The following is a 10586-nucleotide window of genomic DNA, read 5'->3' on the forward strand; positions in this document are numbered from 1 at the left end:
AGTTAGAGGGGGCTAAAATTTCTCTAATACGAGTGACACATATTTCTTTTATGTTTGGAAATTGTAACATGCATGCTGCTTCAAGTACTAATAAAATGTCTTCTTCATTTATAACAAAACTGCTATCCCATAACAGCGTAAGAATGATTTTAAGAGACCTTGAGTCCACTTCCTGCAAAGGTTTAGTTAACAAAAGGATCTAGTTAGATTCGTCTATAATTTACCTGAAGTGTAATTAGTCGTTGGTTCTTTTCAACAAAATTTCCTTCAAACATAACTTTAAAGTAATCACTGTGTTTGGCAAGTTCTTTTTTATTACACACAAATGAGACATTTTCTGCAATAAGAACAATTTCTTCTGAAGTACTTTTTGAATCGCCCATTTTTATAGAATTCTTTATTTATTCATATTTTTTATAATTTTCACAGATTAATGTTGATTTAATTTGTTAGTGTCAAAGTTACAAAAAATTTTACAAGAAATTTAGAAAATTAATAAATTGTTACTAAAACTGCCAAAAATTGTAGGTTATATATGTTGCGTATGAAGTAAGAAGGAAATGTCAAACAAGAAATAAAAATTGCCAACATTTAAATTTTTTACGAAAGTTCAATATCGTTGATGCAATATTAAAGTAGGAACGTTATAATAACTACAACTTGAACATTAACAATGTACTTTAGCAAAGTTTAGGAAACATTTTCTGTATTATTAAATAATAACAAATAATAGATATTTTAAAAGTGTATTAATACATTTTAGATTGGCGATACTTCTTGTCAATTTCAAATTTAAGAATCTGTAAATAACTGCCATTGCAATAAGGCACTATTTATATTATTGTTTGCTGTTTATTACTTTTTTGAAGTAAATATGAATGTTAGCTCTATTAATAATATCCTTAGTGAAATACAAGAATGTGTAAAAAAAGAAAATCTATCTTTAAAATGTACAAAAGAATGGATGAAGGTAAATAATATTAATTTACTACATGCTAATTAACCACTGATTTGTTAAATTAAAATTGTTACTGTAGGAAATATGCAATTTAGAGAAAGATCTAATAATTTGTTTTGAAAGATATCTACGAGAAAACATACCAGATAAAGAAATAAAAACGTGTATTTTGTTGTATTTGATACAACAACACTCGATTTTGAGTTTATATGTTAATATATTCAGGGAGGAAACTAAAGAAGGATTAATACTGGAAGTAAGGTTTACTGTTTTTGATATTATGAGTTAAGTAATATTTTATTACTTCAGGATGCCAGAAATTGTTGTAAAGAATGTTTTCAATACTGTCTGTTGAAATTAAAAGATATCATGCAAGGAAAATCCATTTGTGAAGATTCTTCTGGGAGTTTTATAAAATGGATGGATTTATGTTTAAATAAATTGTCACAACTAGATATTAGTTCAGAGAATGTGAAAGAAATGTTTCAAAAATGTTATAAAATCGTTGAGGAAGTATTATGTCATGCTATGTCACTTGCTCAAATTGCTATTGATGAAGATTCACGAATTATAAAAGGCAGTTCAAAGGCAGTAGGTTAATTTTGTAATTTTCTTAAATGGTCGTTAGGCATCACTACCATCAGTTTTTATCCTAAGTATTCTTCTATGCTCATACTGAACCTTTGTCTTCAAAGAATTATCACTTATTCTAATTACTTAGTTTGCTTCTTTGAAATATCTGTTGTTTATATTTCCCTTAACTGTTACTTGTCTTACTGATTTAATTTTTTTAGGTGCTTGATGTTTTGGGTGCTTTAAAAGTAGAAATTGATAAAAATCCTAAAAGTATTCCGGTCTGTAATTTGTTAATAGATTCCTGCAGTGATGAGTTATGTATTTTGGAAAGAAAAGTTAACACAGCAGTTCTTAGGCTTTGTTTAAAATTATTTTCGGACTTATCTGGTCCTTTAGATATCCTAGAAAGATATTGTTTGAATAGCTGCAATAAATTAGGTGATAATATAAATTTACTTGTAGAAAATTTCGATTTACACGTCGATAGAATTATTCAAGTAGGTTTGTTTGCGATTGGTTGTTCTTCCTACTCACAATGTAAGTTAAGTTTGTATATAGTAGTTTAAGGTCTATCAACCTGAATAATTATTTTTTAAAGATGTTATAAGATTGAAAGCTAACCTTGCCAGCCTCGAAGCTTTAGAAATCTCTTTAGTGCCTTCATTTTTATTGTTATTAAAGCAACCTTCATTGCAAAATGTTAAATGTGCAACATTGTTAAAGCAATATTGGATTAGTAACGTTAAAAGTTTAAAACAACTCATATATAACATAATTGAGCCATCTGCCTTTTGTCAGGTATTTATACATTTAAAATTTTTTAAATTATTTGCTATATTTTTTTTTTTTTGATAGGTTGTTTATAGGGAGGTGCATAATTACATATTAAGTTTAGATGAAGTTGTCAATGAGAAGCAACAGCCTTTACAAAATATATCGATACAACCTATAATTTTGCAAACTAAAGTCCTTGGAGAAATGATAAAAGTATCATTGGATCATGCCGATATAAAACCAAATTTATTCGTCAAATATGAAAGATTTAAAGCAGGTAGAACAATACGCTGGATAAAAAGTACATATGAAGTCAGGCTTTTACATTTTTTATGTAGTTAGATAGGAATGGGAAGAATTCACTCAACTCTTAATTTCAATCAATTAACTAATTTTAAATAAAAATATTATAATTGCTAAAAGTCATATTTTTAGCTAAATTTCTATTAATTTCCTATTTTTTAATTTGGTAATATTAGCGGATTTTAATTTTATTACTTATAGTTTTACGTGAAACGGACGCTGCCACAGAACAATTATTAGGGGCCAGTGTTGATAGTAACACCATTGAAAACAGTAAAAGGGTTTTGAAAAGATGTAAAGTTTTACTGCATTTAATTAAACAGATTTGGTATTGCTACATACATGACGAGGAAAAGGAAGATGAAAACGGCGCTAAGGGTATTTATTTGAATTATATAAAATTGTATTTGTGTACTAGATATCTAAAAATAGTAATTTTAGATATGCATGAATATGATTGCGTTAAACAATTACAGCAGAAAGTAACAGAGAATAACGATCTAATGTTGACGCAAATAATTGATAAAGGTAAACAATTATTGAATGAAAGGAGTGTTATGTATAGAACTCCGTTAAAAACGGAGAATAAAAACAAATGTTTAGCAGGTAAATCATGAGAATTTATGTCGATACAAAGGTGTAATAGATAAATTTGTAGTTTATAGTAGTAAAGTATCAACAAAAAGGAAAACACCAAGGAGCTGTTTACCATTTAGAAATGATATTTTAAATAATGAAGAATCTTTTGTGAATGGTATGAAATTTTTGAGTAAATTCCAACATTGTTATTACTAACAATAAAGTATCAAATTTTTAGATACGTTTACGCATTTAAAATCCAAGGCAGTAAAGCATTTAAGCAGTTCATAGGATTTATGTTCATATTTGGTTATAAGAAAACAGGATTTATTATAAAAATAAGTAAGTTTTATTATCATCATTATTCTTAATCAACTACATATTTACAAAACATAATTACATATATTGTAAGTGAAGTGTGCCTGTTTATTAAAAAACATCGCAGATTGCTTTATAATAGGCACCAAGAGATTCATTCTACCAATTGTAATACTTTGATTGTTAGGTTTCTGTAAAAAATCAACCAGTGGTACTGGATTTTTTCTCCTTAAATGGTGTCTAAGACTGACCAGCTTAAACTTAATTCTTGGACGAAAGCTTTCATAGCTTACTAAGTCGTGATCATCTAATCTGAAAATGTTTTCTTCTGTTTCATCAGTTTCTATGGGAAAGTTATTGAAAACTCCCCGTTTTCCATCTTTGTTGTCCTCGGGGAAAACATCATCGATTGTGTAATATCGTTTAGTTAAAGTGTCATTGGCATGTATACGTCTTCTGGCCTTTAATAATTGACTTTTGACCGCTAGCCATTTGATGTCAGCTTTTTTATAATCTAAAATTTGTTAATCAAAAAATGAAATGAATAATAATAATGAATTATATTCAATCTTTAAATAATTTTACTTTCATTTGGATTATTATCAAACCTCCAGTACACCATAAGACTTTCACCAAATGTTTCAAAGAAACGCTCGTCTATTTTTCTTGTATTTTCTTTCTCACAGCACAAAATGTTGTACGTTGCCTATTATTAAATTTTGAAAACATTAGTAATAAGATTTAAAGCAAAGAAAAGTACCAACTTACTAGAACCTCCTCTATTAACTGCTGTTCCTTATATTCCTCGATTCTTTTGAGAAAGTAGTCAATGCTGGGTAATAGCAGTTCCTTGATACCGTTAACTCCTAGCGAGTTTATTATATGTACTGTTTGAAATGGTAAATCAGACTTTATTTTATAAAATTTCTTTTTTATTTTACTTTTGACAAAATCGTGAAGGGGTATGCGGTTACATAGTATTGTTAAGACCCTGCACATGGGCTCCAAAACTTCTGCGGCGCTTTGCTGAAGTAATCTTTGCAAAATTAATCGTACCAACAGCTCTAACTGTAAACAGATAAATTATGTATCACACTTTTGTTTAACTAATAATGTTAATGTAGTGTATTCTCAAAACGTGAGTGAAATTCGGCGTTTTGATATTAATATTTTAAGTTTTAAAGTATTGAAATAATTTTCAATTTTTAAAGAATTGAAAATTTTTAATTCTATATTGAGCAGACTGTTTTTTCCAAACTGAAAATCGAGATTTTGTAATACTTACTCGAGCTTCAGATACTGACTGGGGAGCAATTGGATTAGCTTCAAGAGCTTCAATAAGTCTCAGGGCATACAACGTTAAACTATTGTATGTAATATCCTTGCTCAATAAGGAGTAACCAAATTGATAGAACCATTCACAGAAAGGACCTATTTTCGTATTTTCTCTTAAATCTTTTAAAGCCATTTCTCTAATATCTTTTCTGTTATCAATAACTGAGTTGCACAAAGTAACATAATAGTTTCTTTGGGCTTCTGTTGGTCCTGATGATTCATTAAGCCACCTGCTAATTGTAGTAATGTCTCCTGGTTGTACAGCAGTGCATTCTTCCTCTGCTATTTCAATAAGATTAATTTTAGTATCCTTGAAAAGACTTTTTAATTAGTAAATTATTGGCTTTACATAAGTACTTCACTTACATCTAAATATGTAATGTTGTTTTCTCCCAGAGTAAGCCAAATAGGGAGCGTAGGAGCTCCATAGACCTTTTCAACATTGAGACATTCAAATACATTATCAATATCATCAGAATTAATATAATTTCTTCCCGACAATGTGGCTTTAATTAATGCTTCCTAAATAACATATTTCAAACATTAGATAATTATAAAAAAAATATGCTAACTTACATGAATTATTTGTCTGACTTTATAGTTTAAATCTTCTGTGAAACCAGTGCAAATTTCATCAGATAAATGTTCAAAAGTTGCTTGTTCATTGTATGTGTGTAATGATTCCACACTCAATCCTGCATATTTACAATTGCTGGGATCCTAAAGTTAATTATTTGACTTTATAGATAGTAGCCAATTGGTTATAAAACAAATATAATAAATACCTTATTAGGAGAGCTGCATCCCGAATTTTGTGATGGTGATTCATTTAAATTTTGAGACTTTCTCTTTTCCCGTTCCTTGTTAGCTTTTTTGGTTTTGTTGCAAGCAGAGATAGGGGCTGACTTGATTGTTGTTGGTTTCATGACAATACTAAGTCGATTTCGTTTTCTTTCCTGATACTATATTCGTAGTTTGTTTGGTGATTAATTGAGTGTTAATGGTTGTGTAAAAGTGGTAAAATATGTGCTTAAACAGTTTGGACAGGATTTATTTTATTGCAAACAGGTTGCAGGTGGATGCAAATAAGTGGAAAGTGGTAAAAATGTGATGGTGAAATATAGTGGTTTATTTTGTGTTTACTTTATCACGTGCAAACAAAACTGAACTACATTTGCAAAGGTTTATTTTGATATTTTGCACTTTTTCGACTATTTTCAAATTTATTTTGACGTTTATCTAACTTACAAAGAGTCAATGGTGAAACTAACCTCATTTTTATTATGTTTTTATTTCACTGCAAAACATAACCTAGTTATAGTTAACACGAGTAAGACTGACACTGACAGAAGAAATAAAAACATACAAAAAGAGGTGATTAGGGTGGCTTAAGTCAACTTTTACAGTAGGTTAATGGCTTTTTCTCAACCGAACGCCCAAAGAGGTAATAATTATTCAGTTGCATGAAATGTACAGGTTATTAAGTGTGTTCATTTTAGAACTTACAAACCGTAAAATTCTGGAAGAGTTACAGCTGAAGAAGCAACTCTTACTTAAGCAGGGGGTTGCTTCGACATTAAACTCTTCAGCCTTGCCAGTTCTTGGTTCATCTAATATAGTAACAACCAATTCTGATGGTTTACCAAACAGTGTTGCTGCTAATATAAGTTCTACACAAAGGGCAGCTCTCCAACAAGCTAATTCCCAATCTATGGGATTCTTCATCACCCAAGATTCGTCATTTGGAAATTTAATACTTCCTGTGATCCCTAGATTTGAAGCCAAATAAATTATTTATAATGTTCCCCTGCATGAAACTGAAGCATTTGCAAGAGTTGTTGGAGGATGTGGAGGTGTTTGAAAAACCTAAAATACACCTTGAACAATATGTCACTCCCTCACATTTGTCATCTCATATGATGTATACTATTCAGGTAACATATTTTTGATACCAAAGGAGACATTACAAAAAAAGAATTATTTTGCATTCAGTCACAGTATGGAGATCTAAAAGATAAGTTGGTAGCAGATTTAGGTTCTGGCTGTGGATCTTTATCAGTGGGGGCATCTGTTTTGGGTGCAGGGATGGTTGTTGGTTTTGAAATAGATCAAGATGCTTTAGAAATCTTTCGAAGAAATATGGAAGATCAGGAGCTATTTAATGTGGACGTAATTAACATGGATGTATTTCATATTCCTTCAAAGTAATTTACATTTAATTATTATGTTCTTAGTATCTAAGTTTGTGTCTTTTAGTTTTTATAAACAATTTGACACAGTTGTAATGAATCCGCCCTTTGGCACTAAATATAACAGTGGGATTGACATGCAGTTTTTGAAAACTGCATTGCAACTTTCCACACATGCTGTTTATTCGTTACACAAAACGTCAACTAGGTGAGTTCCAAAGTTGATTGCATTTTAACATTTATTTTAAGTTTCAATGTATGCCTTCAAAACGATAATTCATTGTTTTCTGAAGGAAACATGTCATTAAAATAGCAGAACAATGTGGAGCAAATGCAGAAGTTCTGGCAGAACTTAGATATGATCTGCCCTCAACTTACAAATTTCATAAAAGGAAGTCTGTTGATATTGAAGTTGATTTTTATCGATTTTTAATTTCGTAGGTATAATAATAATCAAATCATGTAGTTTTTACATAATAATTCTTACTTTAACTTTATAATTAGCAATCAAATAATAAATTTGGATGAGTGTTATTTTTATATTGAGAAGACTAATAAATCTAAGTTAATTAAGGCATTTTTTAATTAAGAAAAAGAAATTGAATACGTGACCGGAAATAGTGGAAATAAACTTAATATTATTTATTACTTATAATATTAATTTAATCAAAAGATATGTCTTGAGCCAAAGGCATTTCTTTTGAGTAATTAACGGTAATTGTGGATCTTCGCATATATTGTTTCCATGCGTCACTTCCGGACTCTCTTCCCCCTCCTGTGTGTTTCTCACCACCAAACGCGCCCCCAATTTCAGCACCCGAGGTTGATACGTTTACGTTAACGATTCCGCAGTCGGAGCCTTTCGGGCCAATCCACTTTAAAAGCAATAAAATTATGAAAAATACAAACGTTACGTGTGCATATTTTATAGAGTATTTTTGCAGGTGTATTAAATTACCTTGTAAAAGTTTTCGATACTTTGTGTAAATAGTGTTGACGATAATCCTTGGGGAACGTTATTGTTATATCTTATAGCTTCTTCAATGCTATTAACTTCAAGTACATAAACTATAGGCGCGAAACATTCACTTTGAACAAGGGGATGATCGGCTTTCAGATTTGTTACAATCGTAGGTTCAACGAAGTACCCTGGTCTGTTAATGATCTAAAAAAAACACCACTTAAATTGAAAAAACAAAGTTTATATTATAATTTATGTAAATACCTTTCCTCCAAATTCGATTTTTCCCCCCGCCTTAATAATAGCTTCTATTGCACTTTTATAGTTATCCAATGATTTCTGACTGTGTAAGGGCCCGATGAGGGTATTGGATTCGAGAGGGTCTCCGATTCTATTAAAAACTTTTTCATATGCTTTTTTAAGACGCTGTAAAACTTCATTGTACACCTGTGAATTATTTTGTCAGAAATGGATTAAGAACTATGTGTAAGTCTTACAGATTTATGTAGAATCAAACGTCTAGTCGAAGTGCATCTTTGTCCTGCTGTACCCACGCAGGCAAAAACGAGTGCTTGAATGACCATGTTGAGGTCAGCATCTGATGCCACAACGAATGCGTTGTTACCCCCTAATTCTAAGAGGAGTTTACCAAATCTCCTTTGGACTTCGACACCAATCTGTAAACGCAAAGGCAGTATTGAAAAGTAAAATGATTAAATTTGACCTATTCCAACCTGTTCTCCAACTTGAGTACTTCCCGTGAAAGATAACAGTTTAATCCTAGGATCTTGTGTCATGGCTCTAGACACATCAATACCACTACAACATAATGTTGAAATAGCACCTGGAAGATTGTTCCTTGTTAGAACTTCGGAAACAATTTTGGTTGTTGCCACCGAAACTAATGGTGTTGTCTCAGAACCTCTCCATAGCAGTGTGTCCCCACAAACCTAAACATTTTATAATATATTAATGTAGTGATGCAAATAAATTGAATTGAAAATCGTACAAGAGCAATAGCACTATTCCATCCGTAGACTGCTATAGGGAAATTAAAAGCTGTTATAATACCAACAAGCCCAAGGGGATTCCATCGTTCCATTAAATCGTGACCTGGTCTTTCTGATGGAAAAACATTTCCTGATATTGTTCTGGAAAGACCAACAGCGTAATCACATATATCAATGAATTCAATAACTTCTCCCCGACCTTCCGCTAAAATTTTACCTGGAAAATATTTTCAATTAAAGAAAATTAAACTAATTACCATATTTAGTAATTTAAGCACATAAAAACGTAAGCAAAAAGTCCATTTAATGGAAAGACTAACATGAAAAATTTGTAATGTCTCTAATAGGGACACTTATAAATTACCCATTTCCAGTGAAACTAGTTTTCCTAAAGGTTCTAGCTTATCTCTGATTGCATTCCCAATTTGACGAATAATTTCTCCTCTTTTTGGAGCGGGAACTTCGGCCCAATATTGCCATGCATTTTCAGCTGCTCTTACACAAGACTCATAATCCTGAAGAGACCCTCGTTTGACTTCTGCAATAACTTTACCATTGCTCGGGCAAATTGACTTTGCTGTCTATATTAAAAGAGAATAATCAATTGATTAAATTAATTGAAATAAGGGGATAATGGCGCCTTTTGTAAAACTTATTTAAATTTTTNCAACACTAACGAAATTTCTTTCTTTCGTATAAACTGAACTGAAAAAGACGTAATGGTGCCCCTGGTCATTGTCCTCTCAACTTACGTCTTGGTTAACATTTTGTTCATCCTCGCGTCGAAATCTAAGAAAATTCGAGAACATTTATAGAAAATATATAACGCGGAAGAAATTCTAATGAAGAACATTGATATTGTTTTATAGGTTCGGGGATTTAAAGACACTTACGTCATATTACCGAGAAATGATAAAAATTCTGAGTACGATAAAAGAGCTGATCTAATCCGAAAATCATTAATTCAACATGAAACTAACTGAAATTTGAGCGGTTTAAATTTTGAATTTTTGCAATTCAGGAGTAAAAAGAATTAGACAACCCGTAAACAATGGTGTAGAGGGTGCTACATAATATACAATTACTTTTGTAATGAATATTAAACGCAAGCAATGAACATCGTTTTCTTAATTGCATATCATTTTTAAAAATAGGTACGTATTCCTTGTTTTCAATGCAACAAAAATTAGATTAGATACATACATCTCCCGATCCTTTCCACTGGCCGTCATAAACGCCGTAATTGACGGTTTCCAATCCAAGTTCTTTAAGAAAAGAATATTTAGAGTCGTTTACGAGATAACTATTAGCCATCGTTCGCACAAATACCTGTCCAACTGATAATAATTTTCTGTTAACGTGAAGTGTGCTTTTTAATGCAAACGCCATGCTACAAATCGGCATCACATTTGAAGTAAATGTAAAATATATTCATCATTCGCAATTAGTATTTCTGCTGGTTATCTGTTTTTGTTTTTCTCTTTGTAATCATTAGATTATGTTCACCAATTTCTTTCTTAAGATATCAGAGGCGTGCCTATTAAACTATTATTTAGAATATTAAAATGAATTTTATATTAAAT

At 30.9% G+C, this 10586-nt stretch overlaps 5 protein-coding genes across 8 annotated transcripts in view; 2 read left to right on the forward strand and 3 right to left on the reverse strand.

Moving 5' to 3' along the window:
* LOC108734298 (kelch repeat and BTB domain-containing protein 2) overlaps positions 1-451 on the reverse strand; it is a gene marked incomplete at its 3' end in the record, with an annotated part of 14181 nt that extends 13730 nt beyond the window's left edge. Inside the window, 1 exon segment of the mRNA XM_025973138.1 lies at positions 402-451.
* A 348-nt stretch (positions 452-799) lies between these two features.
* Positions 800-3781, forward strand: LOC108734300 (serendipity locus protein alpha). Its single transcript, XM_025973137.1, has 11 exons — positions 800-970; positions 1038-1214; positions 1268-1549; positions 1753-2071; positions 2133-2332; positions 2390-2585; positions 2813-2989; positions 3053-3217; positions 3270-3365; positions 3429-3532; positions 3696-3781. Exons 1-10 carry the CDS (start codon positions 875-877, stop codon positions 3479-3481), a joined length of 1761 nt encoding a protein of 586 aa, XP_025828922.1. The 5' UTR covers positions 800-874; the 3' UTR covers positions 3482-3532; positions 3696-3781.
* LOC108734301 lies at positions 3539-6103 on the reverse strand. Of its 4 annotated transcripts, none has more exons than XM_018465789.1 (7): positions 5629-6102; positions 5420-5563; positions 5210-5365; positions 4794-5153; positions 4277-4576; positions 4094-4214; positions 3539-4022 (listed from the first exon to the last, which is right to left on the reverse strand). In XM_018465789.1, exons 1-7 carry the CDS (start codon positions 5767-5769, stop codon positions 3574-3576), a joined length of 1671 nt encoding a protein of 556 aa, XP_018321291.1. In that variant the 5' UTR covers positions 5770-6102; the 3' UTR covers positions 3539-3573. The 4 variants fall into 4 exon arrangements, with proteins under 4 accessions (XP_018321291.1, XP_018321294.1, XP_018321293.1 ...); XM_018465790.2 differs by having other exon boundaries at positions 3908-4022; positions 4098-4214; positions 5629-6103; XM_018465792.1 differs by lacking the exons at positions 5420-5563; positions 5629-6102 and having other exon boundaries at positions 4794-5122; positions 5210-5332.
* A 54-nt stretch (positions 6104-6157) lies between these two features.
* On the forward strand, positions 6158-7501 carry LOC108734307 (methyltransferase-like protein 5). The gene is given in 6 exon segments (XM_018465800.1): positions 6158-6287; positions 6343-6623; positions 6625-6777; positions 6836-7047; positions 7100-7240; positions 7326-7501. Coding segments are annotated over 6 exon segments (966 nt in total). The 5' UTR covers positions 6158-6256; the 3' UTR covers positions 7474-7501.
* A 96-nt stretch (positions 7502-7597) lies between these two features.
* On the reverse strand, positions 7598-10471 carry LOC108734302 (putative aldehyde dehydrogenase family 7 member A1 homolog). The gene is made up of 8 exons (XM_018465793.2): positions 10207-10471; positions 9368-9584; positions 9003-9220; positions 8728-8943; positions 8491-8670; positions 8258-8440; positions 7991-8197; positions 7598-7907 (listed from the first exon to the last, which is right to left on the reverse strand). Exons 1-8 carry the CDS (start codon positions 10405-10407, stop codon positions 7695-7697), a joined length of 1635 nt encoding a protein of 544 aa, XP_018321295.1. The 5' UTR covers positions 10408-10471; the 3' UTR covers positions 7598-7694.
* Positions 10472-10586: the final 115 nt, after the last annotated feature.

Source organism: Agrilus planipennis, unplaced genomic scaffold (assembly GCF_000699045.2).
Source record: "Agrilus planipennis isolate EAB-ADULT unplaced genomic scaffold, Apla_2.0 scaffold83, whole genome shotgun sequence".
NCBI classification, from domain to species: domain Eukaryota; kingdom Metazoa; phylum Arthropoda; class Insecta; order Coleoptera; family Buprestidae; genus Agrilus; species Agrilus planipennis.